The 13,072-nt window shown below is 37.4% G+C and overlaps 1 protein-coding gene across 1 annotated transcript in view; it reads right to left on the reverse strand.

The window, feature by feature from the left end:
• Positions 1 to 2,576: 2,576 nt before the first annotated feature.
• Positions 2,577 to 13,072, reverse strand: part of TRPM8 (transient receptor potential cation channel subfamily M member 8) — a 193,508-nt gene continuing 183,012 nt past the window's right edge. Inside the window, exon 22 of the mRNA XM_081943992.1 lies at positions 2,577 to 3,123. Coding sequence (XP_081800118.1) covers positions 3,073 to 3,123 — 51 coding nt within the window. The 3' untranslated portion in view covers positions 2,577 to 3,072. The remainder of the gene's footprint in view (positions 3,124 to 13,072) is intronic.

The following is a 13,072-nucleotide window of genomic DNA, read 5'->3' on the forward strand; positions in this document are numbered from 1 at the left end:
AGTTGTGAGTTTGGTTTGGATACAGTTGCTTGTGTCCAGATATATATTTTTTGGTTGATTTAAAACCATTGTTATTTTTATCAATTTTTTTTACCAGGGTTTTCAATTTAAACTTGTAGGTTAAAAAGCATTCTCTTTTTGAAGTCTTCCCAGAGAGCTTTATCTTTAAGTTAGTACATTGTTTGCATTTTGAATACAGTCCTATAACTGGGCATTTACAATCAGACCTAAACATCTCTTGTCAAGGCAGGGGTGTCAAACTCAAGGCCTGCGGCCCAGATCTGGCCCGCAATGTGGTTAGACCTGGCCCACAGAGCCGCTCTTGAAACCGGGCAGTCTACAACTTGGTGGCCATCCGGGCCAGAAAGCAGTCAGCCTTAGATCCACAGGGCTGCCATGGAGCCAGCAGAGGGATGCCCCACCCCACTGCCTAGGCACATGCACAGTAGGCAAGTGCACAGGGGTTGGTGTTCCTGGGGACTGTCTTGCCCTCAGACTGACTGCATTCTCAGCACTTCCCTTTCTTCTAGGATGACAGAGCTCATCGCCTGTGTACATATCCAGGGGGCGGTGCTGAGGCAGCAGAGCAATCTCTTGCTCTTGAAACCTCCCATTGGCTTGTAAACACTCTTTGTGTCAAGACTAGAACAGTGCAAAAGGCATTTTCAAGCCGATGGGAAGCTTCAAGTAAGGTATTTACGCTGCCCTAAAATCTCGTCATCTTGGAAATGCTCTTTGACCAGATCTGGTACAATCCTCAGTTTGCAGAGAACAGAGCCCTAAACTACTGTGGTGCAAGATCAGTAGTGCAAGATGTCACACTACTGATCTTGTGTGATCTTGCACTACAGTACTACATGAACTGCAGATCATCAGTGCTTGTATGTGGCTGAAGAGGGTGCCTGGAGGGTTGAACTGCATGAACTGCAATGGGGGGGGGGGGTTAAAATGGGAAGCCGCCATGGGCAATGGACAAGGCAGCAGTGGGCAGGGGATTCCCATTTTGACCTCTCCCCACTGCCATTGCCTCTGCTCCTGGACTCCAGCCTAAAACCAAACGGGCAGTTCAGCTGCTTCCTCACTGCATCCCAGTACTGTTCAACCCCCCAGACACCCTTCCCAGCTGTGCACAAGCACCGATGCTCAATTCCCCACCCCAAGCTTTGGTGCTCACCCTGGATCATCCCTGTCACTGCGTTAATTGGTTTGTCAACTTGTGCTTATATTCTGAGTTATACAGTAGAATGGATTGTTTCTTATCTAACAATGATTAATGTGCATGTCTCATAATACGTCACACATTCTTTCCCTTCCTTCTGATCTTCCGTTCGCCTGCCAAAGGAGGTGGGCAACATAGCTCTTGCCAAAATGTAAGATTTAGATAGTAAGATTTGTATTATTATTTTATTTTATATTAAAGTTGTTTATTAGAATATGTTCTCGGGTTTTATTTTCTGCTTATCTGGAAATATGCTGCTTGGAAAGCCGACGATTCACACCTCATTAATTCAGGGGGGGGGACTCTCCCTCCTTCACAATCCCTCCCAGCCTTGTCTGGTCTGAACTGGCAGGAACCCACCTCTGATCCATATCCAGGAAATCATTGATTTCCAGATGGAGAAAGCAAAAGTAATTCAGAACAGCAAAGTGCAACAGTGAAAACACATTAAAGAATTCATATTAAAATCCAGCAAGGGGATAGAGTAAATCAGTGTTCAACCAGTCAATTAACTTGTAAAAGAAGAATCAAGATAAAAAAGGAAATTCACACCATGCAGTTAAAACCCAGTTGGCTTTAAAAAAACAAACTGCTGAGAGGAAAGATAGAGACCTGACTCTCTGACTGTTCCCATCAGGAATTGCTATCCTTGAGATTCCTCTTCCCAGGAGGATCCAGTCATCTTGGATTGTTCCAAACTGTCCCCATTCAAACCTAGGGAGCAGGCTGCCAAAGAATCCACTTTGGTGGCAAAATCAGCTGTTTTCATCAGCAAGAGAAGCAGATCACCTTGCGGCAGCTCAGCACACTTTTTGGGGGGGAAGTGGAAATGGGAGCTAAAGTTTTGACTGATGCAGTTTCCATGGGTTTCTACATTAAACTCTGTCTTCTTGACACTATATTAAATCTAATGAAACCTTTCATGCATCTTTCTTTCTGGGTTGTGTTCTTCTGTTACAGGCTAACTAATTATTTAGTTAACTAACTAATTAATTTCCAACTTTTCCTTGCAAAGTCAAACATCTTAAGTCAAACATTGTTGATCTTGTCATTTTGTTAATTTGGAATTCTCTTTTCAATTAGTGGTTAGTTGGAATGGTTCAAAATTTTATGTCTTCATTAATCCAGTTACTTATAATAATGACAAAAAGCCGTTGTTAATTCCATCCATCTTATTATTTTTTAAATATAAATAATAGTTGCAACCATCAAGCAAACAAATTGATAAAACATCTTTACAGATACACAGCATTGGAAGTGATATTTACATACATTTGTAGATATTTTTTAAGCAAATGATTTATATCCAAACTTTCAGGAACCTCAACATTCTAATGTATTACAATGTATAGTAGGGTTCCTGTTTATTATATTTATTTTAGTACCATTTATATATGAAGTACAATTAATATACTAAGATTTGATTATGTCCTATGATTAACAAGCAACAAGAAAAAATAATAAATAAAGCCTTCAAGAACGAATCAAGTCATACTTAAAGCTGAATTATAATATAGTAGACTAAAACAATATATATGTCTGTCTGATATGGAAACATCAATAAAGAATCTCCAGGATTATTATGAAAACAGATATAAATAGCAATAAGCTTGCTCAGATATCAGAAGGCAATATCAACAGCCAAGTTCAGAAAATATAGTATTTCCATGTTATATGATACTGAAAGATTGTACTATAATTATATACAGTGTATTATAATTATAGTGTAATATAATATACCTTAAAAACAATTTTTGTATGAAATAAATACAAGAGTATAAAGAAAAAAGTAAAGTGTCAGATTTAAACCATGAGCTCTTGTTTCAGCTGATATATCCTCTTGGATGCAATTTTCATCTTAATTTGCTAGCAATATCTTTCAGAAGAAACTTCAAATCATTCATCTTTAAAAGAAAGTAAGAATGCAAGAGATTAATTGGAAATTACATAATTACATTTCAGGCACAAGACTAATCTCATATCTCAACTATTATACTGAATCATAGAAAAGTTCATCCTTAAGCAAATCCATTAACAATGCAATTCTAAATGCATTTACTCAAAGGCAAAGCCCAAAAAGTTCAACTGAATTTGCTCACATGGAAAAGGTATATTGTCTTGTAATACTCAAAATCTTATATACTTCATTTACTCTCCATAGCTTGCAATTAAATTCACCAACATTTGCTGCCTGTGAAATTTGAATGCATCTAAATGCATTTATAGCTTCTATAAACTGTTTTCTATAAACTGTTTTTATAGCTTCTATTAACTGTTTTCAAAATTCAAAAAATGAAAAATGAGCATAAAAGATTGTCAAAGATCCAGCAAGATTCTTGTAAAATGTTTTAATAACTACTCTTAAGTATCTGTTATACCAACAAAATCCAAGTAACAATTATAATAAGTGATTTATAAAGTCAAAATACAGTATTATATTGTAATTATTTACTGAAACAACCTAGGAAAAGATTTTTCCATGAATGTATTATAAAGGCACCTATCATAAATCAAAAAGAAATGTTACTACACAAATCTAATAAAAATGTAAGTTATATGATAAAATAAACCAAAGAAGGCCTAAATACATTTTTACAATATATTGTTATTTATTTTTGTATATTTTAAAATACATAAAGTACACTGAGGCTACAAATTTAAATTGGTATATGATAAAATAACAAGATGTAATCCAGGAGCATAAAATTATCATAACAAAAATATAAAACATAATTAAGATCATAAATGTTTAAATTCAATGCTCCAGAGATAGATGGCATTGAATGTAAATACTGTACATTTTTTCTTAAAATAAAAGAATACCTTATTTATTCCAATTATATAACTGGAGTAAAAAATCCTGTTTCTCTGAAGCAGATTCAAGTTTATATTATTTAACAAACCTTAAATAATTACATTTCTCTGGATTAATCAGAGTTCATTCTTAAAATATCCAATTAAAAGAATATTGAATATTATATATTATGCTAAATATATCAAAACCTAACTAGCTTAGCTATCTTAAATGTTTTCAAAAAGAATTTAACAGAACAGAAGGTAAAATTATTGTTGGGAATAGTAGTTGGATCATTTCTATAATTAGTCACAACTAGCATCAATGGATCTCATTCTGTATTGTTTTCTCTGATATATAGAAATACTCAGCAAGGGTATACACTTTCATGTAAATTGTTCAATTTTATTAAAGAAGTATTAACATAAAATATTATTTATTTATTTATTTATTTATTTATTTATTTATTAGCGTTTATATACCGCCCCCTCTCCCGAAAGGGACTCGGGGCGGTGTACAGTCCGTATCAAAATACAACAAATTAAAACATAGTAATAACTACATAAATACGTATATGAGAGGAGGATAAAATATGCCAAACTGTACAGCTAAATAAATAAATTGAAATGTACAAAATTTAAAATCCCAATGTCATATAAGATTAAATTTAAAAAACTATCCCTCTAAAAAACAGTAAAAATGTGTATGCCAGGAGGTAGACGTTATAAATTATGCCAGACCAGCCAGTCGGAACAGGTGTGTCTTCAATTTCTGTCGGAAGGAGCGGAGGTCAGTAGTGGTTCTAATGTCGGGGGGGAGGCCATTCCAGAGGGTTGGGCCCATCACAGAGAAGGCCCTACTCCTCAGTGTCGCCCGTTGGCATTGCCTCGCGGACGGCACCAGGAGAAGGCCCTCCCTGTGAGAGTGAATTGGTCAAAGGGATGTATGTGGGAGGATGCGATCCCGCAGGTAACTAGGCCCTATGCCATGGAGCGCTTTAAAGATGGTAATCAGAACCTTGAAACGCACCCGAAAGACTACAGGCAGCCAGTGCAGCTCGCGCAGGAGAGGTGTTACGTGGGAGTACCTAGTACTCCCCATGACTACCCGCGCGGCTGCGTTCTGGACTAGCTGCAGTCTTCGGGCGCGTCCCAAGGGAAGCCCCATGTAGAGAGCGTTACAGTAGTCCAGGCGAGAAAAATTTAAGAAAAATTAAGAGCAATCAGCTACTAAAAAAAAGTAATTAGTGTGCAGTCAATATTTTTAAGAAAGCAAAGTAGACACAAAGCTCAATTGGAGTTTGAATTAAATTATTAACATGCAATGCAGATTTAGAAATTGCTTCACTAAATTCTTATCAGTTAGCTGGAGTTGTATAATAATTACAGAGGCTTGCATCAAATATGTGTGCATACAAAAATAAAAACAAACACCCTTTCTCTACAGCAGGGGTGTCAAACTTAATTTCATTGAGGGCCACATAGCATTATGGTTGCTCTCAAAGGGCCAGTTGCATGTAAAATTATGATGACTCAGAGTGGCCAAGTGGGTGTGGCTAGGTAGGTGTGGCTGGGTAGTCACAGCTGGATCTGTGACTGGCTAGATGTGGCCAGCTTACTGGGCACAGTTGATTCGGGATGGTCAGGATGGAACAAGTTGGACCAGCTAATTTGACATGGGAACAATTTGGTGCCCCACAAGCTCCTTACCTCCCCAAACTGCTGGCAGCCAAATGCATGCACTTGTGTATACACACACACATGCACACACACACACACACACACACACACACACACACACTACATTCTAAGTTTGGAGAGTTTTATCCACAGAGGAAGGAGAGGGCCTTCTCCCCAAGCCTAAGCATGATTGGCAATTTGCAAGCTCAGATGTGGATAAAAGTCTCCAAGTTTGGAATGGTGTGTGTGCACAGCATGCCAAAGGAGACGTTCTTCTCCCAATCCCAGACATCATTGGTGTTTTCCCTCTCTGGTGCCCCTTCCCAGCAAAACAGGAGGCAGAGAACAACACTGCTGCATGTGGAAGCATAGAGGAGAAAGTTTACAGGAAGCAGTTTCCTCCGAGTCCAACCTCTGCCTTGACAGATCTCTGGAGAGCAAGAGGAGGAGGCATGGGAGCTTCAGGGGGCTAAAGATGACAATTAAATTCCTAACCTGGAGTGTTAATAGTTTAAACTCACCACAAAAAAGGAAAAAAATATTTCACCATTTGAAACAATTTAAAAATGACGCAATTTGTTTGCAAGAAACACATATTAGAACAAATGACCAGAAATATCTGATAAATGCAAGATTGGGAATGCACTTTGTGGCATCTGCACCGGAGAAGAAAAATGGTATAGTTATATACTTAAGGAAAGATTTAAAGGCTGAATTAATTGAAGCAGATCCTCAAGGAAGATATATCGCAATTGAATTATTAATAGAAGGAAAGAAAATACTTTTAACGGGAGTATATGCTCCCAATCAACAACAAGAAAATTTTTACAAGTTGCTCCATACTAAATTAATACAATGGGATTATAGATCGTGTATATTACTGGGTGACTGGAATGGAGTATTGGATACTATGAAAGACAAGAAGGGACTTTCACAAAATATTCAAACACGAGCAACATTGCCTAAATCTTTCTTCGATATGATGGAGGATATGGAACTGAGGGAAATTTGGAGAGAACAGAATGTTAAAGAACAAGACTTTACATTTTTTTCTGATAGGCACCAATCCTTTTCTAGAATTGACTTTATATTAATTATGAATGATCTTCCTTCCAGGGTGAAGAAGACGAAGATATGTCCGAGAACCCTAACAGATCATAACCCGGTGTGGATGGAACTGGAATATGGAGAGGGATCTAGGAGGTCTTGGAGGTTAAATGAAAATTTATTTAGATATGAGGGAAATGTTACAGAATGTAAAAAACTACAGAAAGAATATTTTGCTTTTAACATGCATAAGGGAATATCCATGGAAATGGTTTGGGATGCAAGTAAAACATATATGAGAGGTGTTTTAATAAACTTGAATAACCTATATAGATGTAGACAGGGGAAAAAACGAAGGGAACTAGAAGAAGAGATAAAAAAGAAAGAGCAGGCGCTAATATCTAACCTAGATGATAAGAATACAAAAGAAGCGGGGCTTCTGGGTTGTTCCACGAACGTCGTCGGCAGGCTTTTTCTGAGCTTGTCGGATCAATAGGCTGTAGAGGTGTTTTTTTAAGATCTTTAACGCCTTGGACACTCTTAAATTCTTGGAATTTATGAGGGAGAGATTCAGCTGTCGGGTTGAGCCACTTGTGTAGCCCTCCAGAAGGATTTATAGCCTCTGGAGTGCGGCAAGGAGTGCCCCCCTTTGCAGTTGTTGCATTCTCCGGTCTTTTGATATTCTCTGCTAATGTTTTTAGTAGAGCCAGACGCCAGGAACAGCCTTAACTTCTAACAACATCCCAAGAAGGAAGGAAGACTCTTGCAAGTATTTTAAGTTTTAAGTGGGGGAAAAAATCTTTTTAAAAAGAACGCTACTGCTGAGTTTGAGAGGCGTGGGCTTAGAACAAAGGATTCAAAATGGCGTTGATTTATAGTTGAAAAACTAAAGAAAACGAAAGCTAATTGCTTGCTGACAGCTGGGGCGGCTGAAATAGCTATTAACAATTTCTAAGTCAGTTTACATAACCTGACCTACTTGGAAGAGTATTTTGTGAGAAAGCTGGGAAGAACTGTCCTCCTTTTTTTCTGTTAAATATGGCAACGGATCAAGGGGCGGTTTCCTCAACCCCTACAATGAATCTCCAGGACTTGAAGGATTTTATAGGCAAAGAACTTAAAGAGATTAAACAAATGGTCCAGGACACTATAAAAAGGTCCGGTCAAATTGATAAAAATTTGCAAACTATTGCAACGGGATTATCAGAGGTGGTTCTTAAGGTGGATAGCAAGATTGAGCAATTAGCCGTGGACTTGGAAACCAAAACGAAAGAAACAGATTTGAAATTTGTGGGAATGGAAGGGAATATGCAAAGGATGGATAATGAGATTATTATGATACAATTTAGATCTATGGAGTTTGCTATCAGACTTAGGGGCATAAGAGAAAACCCTAGAGAGGATTTAAGAAAAGTTTGTGCAGATGCTCTGGCTACGTTATTAAAAATGGACCCCAGTGAGATTTCAGCTAAGATCGACAAAATTTACAGAGTAAATTCACGCATAGCATCACAAAGGCAACTACCAAGAGATGTTGTGATATACTTTACTGAGAGATATTTCAGAAATGACATCTTGCAGAAGTCTTTTTACTCCGCCCTTCAAATAGATGGGCATATGATTGGTGTTTTTAAGGAGCTCCCGCCAGCGATGTTAAAGTTTAGAAGGGATTTTGGATTTTTGGTAGCTGAGCTGAAGAAGAGAGAGATACAATATAGGTGGGATGTTCCAATTGGTGTTATATTCAGGTATCAAGGGGTAAGATATTGTTTGAATACAATAGATAAAGCTAGAGACTTTTATTATGAAATACTCAAGGAAAGTGCAACCCCTCCACGTACATCTACATCAACACCAGCAGATTTGAATGTCTCAGAGCAGAGGCTGTTTGAAAAAGAATCAGACGAACAAAGAAAGCAGTTGCCAAAAGAGAAGGAGGTGCAGGGTGCTGTAGGTGGATTTCGAGTGGACCCCTCCGGATCTCTGTTGAGCTCCTTCTTGGAAGAAGGACCGTCTAAGACTCTCATTGAAATGCCGATACTTAAACCTGTGGAACAACGTGTTACTAGATCCACGACTAGACAAATGCTAGAATCTCACAAGCAGATGGACCCCCAAATACAATGCGCTAAGAAAGAAGTTAAGAAGCAAGCTGGAGCCATGGGAAGAGCCGGGCCGAAGATTAGTCTTGTGGAGAGAGATCTTCAGCAAATGCTTTCAACGCTCCAGATCAGACCCAAAGATGCTTAAGCTATTATCTTAGAACGTGAATGGATTGAACTCTCCACAAAAAAGGAAAAAATATTTTATTATTTGAAGCAATTTAATAATGATGTTGTTGTCTTCAAGAGACCCATATTAGGCTACAAGACCAGAAGGACTTAGTGAATTCAAAATTGGGAACACTGTATGCTGCCTCTAATTTGGTAAAGAAAAATGGAGTGGTGATATATATAAACAAAAGATTCCCAACCAAGGTTATAGAGGCAGACGACAGTGGTAGATATATAGCAATTGAACTTGATACAGACTTTGGTGCTATTTTGGTTGTAGGAATTTATGCACCTAATCAACTACAAGAAAGTTTTTACAAGATGCTTCATTTAAAAATCTTAGATTGGAATTTTAAGAGTATTTTAATTATGGGAGACTGGAATGGAGTGATTTCGCTAAGGATAGATAAGAGAACAACGACCAAATTCATTACCAAACTACCAAAGGCTTTTTTTGACCTACAAGATGACTTGAAATTAAAAGATGTTTGGAGGATACAGCATCTAAATGAGATGGACTTTTCTTTTTACTCAGATAGACATAAATCCTTTTCAAGGATTGATTTCTTTTTAACACCGGATCTACTTCCTAGGCTTTTTATTTTTATACAAGACTGTATGCTGGGGATAAAACACAAGGTTTAGATATAGATAGATATTTGGAGAAAGAGAATATCCCCATAGTTACAGATGAGCAAAGGGAAAGATTGAATCAACCGATATCCACGGAGGAAATTCTCTTAGTAATTAAGCAGTTAAAAGTTGGTAAGGCCCCTGGCACAGATGGATTGATGGCGGTTTACTACAAAAATTTACAATTAGAAATGGTAGAACCTCTTAAGGAACTATTTAATAAAATACAACTGGAAGGAGGGGTACCACCATTTTGGAGAACAACCTGTATTTCCCTGATTCCGAAAGAAGATCAAGATCACAGTCAGCCAAAAAACTATAGGCCTATATCACTATTCAATACAGATTATAACATTTTTGCTAAAATACTAGCAAATAGGTTGATGTCAGTTATACAACAAATGATTCACAATGATCAATCTGGTTTTATACATGGGAGACAAATGAAAAGTAATGTAAGACAAATTGTTAATATATTGGAGTATTTGGGGAAGAATAAACAAATCCCTGCAGTGCTTATATTTTTGGATGCAGAGAAAGCATTTGATCGAGGGGATTGGCAGTTTTTAATGAAAATAATACAAAAGATGCAGTTTGGAAAGTATTTTACACAATCTATTAATGCAATATACCAGAAACAAACAGCACAGATTATAGTTTTTTTTTTCAAAGAATTTTATTGGTTTTTTAAAACATTTATAGGGAAAAGGGTAGGTGGAATGGTGTACAAATTTTGGCAGTTGCAAGTGTGGCAGACGCCCCCTCCCTCCAAACTCATTAAGTACATCTAAATATAAAACATTAATACATGATCATATAAAATCAGCATATTAATTCTAGAAAAATTTTCAATCAATTTATATATTATAATATAAAGTCTACATATAATTTCATTATTACTTTCGGTCTGTTTATAACAATGTGTTTTTCTTATTCATTTTTGTGATCTGAGCTTTCTTGGTGTTGCCCCTTCTCCCCCCGCTGGCAGAGCTCCGGCCCTCCCGTGTCCTGTATAACCGTTGTAGAGTCTTCTGTTTTTTCTAGGTTCGCTTTGTTTTTTTCCATAAAGGCCTGTGCCTCTATGGGTGTATTGATTCTAATTCTTGTCTCCTCCCAGAATATGAGCATACCTTCAGGCATCAACCATCTAAACCACACCCCCTTCTGGTATAATTTATTCACCAGTTGCGAATAATTTTTCCTTTTCTCCCTAACTTTTTTGGGGATCTGCTTCAAGATGGTTATCTCGCTGTCGTGATATGTCAATGCTTGCCCCCTTTGTACACCCAGAATTTCGTCTCTTGTGCTTTTCCTAAGGAATTTAATATGGACCTCCCTGGGTACATTGTGTGTTCTGGCATATGCTGAATTCACTCTATAGACCAGATCTATCTCCCATTCCATCTGTTGTTTATCTTTATGTATGTATTCAGCTAAAATATTAGTCATAATGTCCCTTATATTTTCCCCATCCGCTTCTATAACATTTTGAAATCTAAGATAAAAGGACATTCTCTCAAACTCTGTTTTCATTTGTTGGATATCAAGCTCTTTGTTTCCCTTCTGCAATGCTTCTACCCCCCCCTCACCTCTGCCACCCCACCCTCCACAAGGTCCAGTCTCTGTGAATTCTTATAAATTTGGACTTGATTCTCTTTAATTTCTTCCTTCATTTCCTTTAATTGTTTCTTAATTTCTTCCTGGCCCTGTATAAGTTGCTGGAGCATTTGTTGCAAATCCATCTCTGTACTCTTAGGTTGCATCAGTTCTGTAATCTTTGACTGTGTGGCAGGGCTGGATGTTGCAGATGTCGGTGCAGAAGTAGCAAAGCCAGGTTTTCCAGGGGGTGGTCTTTTTGGAGACATAGTTTATAAAGTAGAGAAATCAATCAGTATAGAGAATGGACAGCTGGAGAAGTAGAGCAGACAGATGAGTCCAGGAGGCAGAAGATCCAAGCAGATGGGAGTTCCTTTAGTCAGTCTAGCAATAAAGAGGAATTTTCCTCCCAGGAAGTTCAAGAAATAACAATCCACAAGAGAGTCTTCTGGGTGACACGGAGACAAAGACCGGAAGCCTGAATTTTAAAGGTGGAGTCAGGTTTCACAGTTCATGAAGACAACGGAAGTGTGCCATCTTGCCCTGCCAGCTTTGGGCTCAGAGGCATAGTAAAGTTTTAAAAAGTTCACAAAGTTCTCAGGTCATCAATAAGTCCTGGAGCTAAATCCAGTGAAAAACACTTTTACAGGGGTGAGGCATCATTGGTTGGCTCTCCCCCCTCCTCCTTCCCCTGGGGGCGAAAGCAAAATTTTCTCAAGCTGCTTGTCCAAGGGGGGGGGGAAATCCCCCTCCCTCCAACCGCACCTCCAAGAAAATCCGAGAGTTTAACTTTAGGATTGCTGAAAAGTCCATCAGTTCAAAAGAAAGGGAATGAAGAGAGGAAGCAAGCACAGATTATAGTTAATGGTAGTCTAACAGAACCTTTTAAAATCGAAAAAGGAACAAGACAGGGATGTCCCCTGTCTCCATTATTGTTTATTTTAACTCTGGAATTATTGCTGAGTAGAATACGTGACTCAGATGATGTACAGGGAATTAAGATTAGGCACTATGAATACAGAGTACGAGCATTTGTGGATGACTTGGTCGTAACTCTAACCCAACCGGGGAAATCAGCTATAGGTCTAATGAACATAATTAATCAATATGGTCAAATATCTGGGTTTAAAATAAATTTAGGGAAAACAAAGATGATAGTTAAGAATATGACTATAAATCAAAAAGAAGAATTGGAAAGAGTAACAGGATGTAAGATAGTTAAAAAAGTTAAATATCTAGGAGTTTATATCTCAACCTCAAATGGGAAACTATATAAGTATAATTATGAACCATTATGGTATAAAATACAGACAGAAATGAATAAATGGAAAAAATTACAATTGTCTTTATTGGGAAGGATAGTAGCAGAAAAATGAACTTTTTGCCTAAGTTTTTATTTCTTTTTCAAATGATACCAATACTCAAAAAAGATGCACATTTGGAAGAATGGCAGAAAGGTATTAATAACTTTGTTTGGGTAGGGAAGAAACCGAGAATAAAACTTAAAATATTGCAAGATATACGTGAAAGAGGAGGTTTGAATATGCCCAACTTAAAATTATATTATGAAGCAGTAGTTTTATCAACAATTAGTGATTGGATTAACTTACCAGAGGATAGAATATTGAATATTGAGGGATATGATTTGGTATATGGTTGGCATGCTTATTTAATATATGACAAGAAGGTGGACAAGATTTTTAAAAGCCACATATTAAGGAATGCTCTATTGCGTGTCTGGAAAAAATATCAATACAAGTTAAATGATAAGATACCTATGTGGGTAGTACCCAGACACGTGATAGAGAATATAAGTATAGAACAAAAACAG

Source organism: Natrix helvetica (genome assembly GCF_964273705.1).
Source record: "Natrix helvetica genome assembly, chromosome: 2".
Classification (NCBI taxonomy): domain Eukaryota; kingdom Metazoa; phylum Chordata; class Lepidosauria; order Squamata; family Natricidae; genus Natrix; species Natrix helvetica.